Genomic DNA, 2,218 nt, shown 5'->3' on the forward strand with positions numbered 1-2,218 from the left:
TACTAAATTTTTGAGTTCCAAACGGAATATTTCTAAAACCTTGGTTGGGGACCCTAAACACACCTATATTTTTCGAACCAGCACATCATTCTACATTTCTAAATTTTTTATGCATTTTTAGACAACTTTTTCAAAAGCTTATAAGAATTTCGACGTTTTTTCTAAAATCTTCAAAAATCATTTAAAGAACTTTTTTTTATAGATTTCGAGTTCCAAAAATTACTTTCGGCCTTCTTTTTCTCCGAAAACTCTCACTTTCTCTCCAGAATTTCCAAACGAAGTTAGAAATTTTTCGAATTTAAAGAAAAATGTGATTTCAAAAGAAATATTTTTAAAATTAATTCCAAACCGAATATTATAAATATTCAAATATTCAAACTACAATTTTTTTAAAAAATTTTGCATTCCAGTTTTTCCGTATTTCCACTTAATTAGTCCACGTCAAAATGCTGACATCAGTAATTTATTATCATTACTATTACTATTATCATTAATAATCACGTTGTGTTTGCTACGCAAACACTACTATAAAGATTATTATTTACTTTTCATTATTTCTAAATTCCTCAGTAGTCTTCTCAAACAATAAAAATTGGACAATGCGTAGTACCTTCCTAATTTCGGGAACGACAACAAAGAGTCCAGCGGTTATAAACCCCAAAAACAAACACAATTAAGCTTCATTCTTTTATTACAAATTTATAAAAGAAATCTTATCACTCTTATCTTAAACCCCGGTCTTAAGTTTAATCCAGTTCCTGTAGTAGTCCGTCCTGGCAAAGGCAACTGGATTACCACTTTCACAACCATCGGGGTGTCCAAAACTGACAACACCGACATGGAGGGGCCCACTGGAAGTGTAGGTAACAAACGGACCACCACTATCTCCCTAAACCAGAATTAGAACATTAGGAAACATTTTTTTAATTAATTAGTGTGTTTACTAACCTCGCAGGTGCTCTGAACTATAGAAGTAGTTCTTTGGGCACAAACTGCTCCGGTGGGTAGTTCACCATACACTCGATTACAGTTACTGTTTGAAATTGTAGTCAGACTTATGTAGTTCAAAGTAGTGGAGGGTTCGCTTGCACCTAAAACCACACAAATACTTAGTGAAGTAGTTCTAATTAAAACAGAAAAGTCGTACTGTCGCTAGTCAGTCCCCATCCACTCACTGTAGCGGTGGTACCATCGGATAAAGTACCAGAAGAGAGAGCAACTGGTTGGATCTTGTCTATAAACAAATACAAAAATCACCACTTTGTTTAAAAAAAAAATGTTTCAAAGTTACCATTAAAAGTCACAGCGTAGGGTAACATAACCAAGGCGATGTCATTATCCAAGGTATTGGAGTTGTAGTTCTCGTGTAGAATATACTGAACTGTGTCTATAACTACCCGATCTGGGTCCACCCCGACTAGAGAGTTTGAACCCAAAGCAATTTTAAAATGGGTGGCGTAGTGGACACAGTGACCTGCCGTCAAAATCCACCGACTGCTGATCAAAGCTCCTCCACACCAGGTGGTTTCACCAGGTCTGGTGATGTACAGGGCTGCCTGCCAAGGAAATTGGCCACTACGGGCTTCGTCTCCATTAATAATACGTGGTTCAGGTTTTTTCAGAGGTTTCAGTACTGGGTTCTGAAAAATACAAATACATTGTCATTGTACACGACTTTCTATGTCTAGGTGGTACTTACCGCAAGTGTAGAGGCGTTTGCGAAAATTACAAAAATTACAAAAACTCGTAGAGAGAATTCCATGTTTAGTTACGATGAAAATCGATGATTGTCTTTTATAGGTGATGACTGTACTCTAGATTCTACGTGATAAGATTAGTGGTTGGGTTCCTGTTACTTAAGTACTGTTGCAGTACTCAATTTTAATAATGAGAGATAAGGATTTCTTATGAAACTGTACGTCCGTTATTTTTTTGCATGTTTATTGACTCTGTATGGTTAATTCTTTCTTAGAATGAAGCCACGGTTATCGTCATTGGGAGATTTGATTAAGACTTATGATAAGAAAATTACATAAAAAGTTTCCAATAACAAAAGAAGATTGTCAGACGACTTGTGTTTGGTTTGGCTATCAAGATCTGACGACTACAGAAAAACGTGCTTTGTTTATGTGTTTAACATGTTGCTGAAAACTTTATTATTTTGTTAATTAATCTTTCAAAATATTTCTGCAAAATTTTACTGTTGTTGCAATTTGTG

The 2,218-nt window shown here is 35.2% G+C and overlaps 1 protein-coding gene across 1 annotated transcript; it reads right to left on the reverse strand.

The window, feature by feature from the left end:
* Positions 1 to 673: 673 nt before the first annotated feature.
* LOC135138711 (brachyurin-like) lies at positions 674 to 1,855 on the reverse strand. The gene is made up of 5 exons (XM_064068694.1): positions 1,700 to 1,855; positions 1,292 to 1,640; positions 1,148 to 1,234; positions 949 to 1,091; positions 674 to 889 (listed from the first exon to the last, which is right to left on the reverse strand). The coding sequence occupies exons 1-5, from the start codon at positions 1,760 to 1,762 to the stop codon at positions 728 to 730; spliced, it is 804 nt and encodes a 267-aa protein (XP_063924764.1). The 5' UTR covers positions 1,763 to 1,855; the 3' UTR covers positions 674 to 727.
* Positions 1,856 to 2,218: the final 363 nt, after the last annotated feature.

The sequence above is a fragment of the Zophobas morio genome, unplaced genomic scaffold, assembly GCF_036711695.1.
Source record: "Zophobas morio isolate AGI-343-1 ecotype UQ-CSIRO unplaced genomic scaffold, CSIRO_AGI_Zmor_V1 ptg000030l, whole genome shotgun sequence".
Classification (NCBI taxonomy): Eukaryota; Metazoa; Arthropoda; class Insecta; order Coleoptera; family Tenebrionidae; genus Zophobas; species Zophobas morio.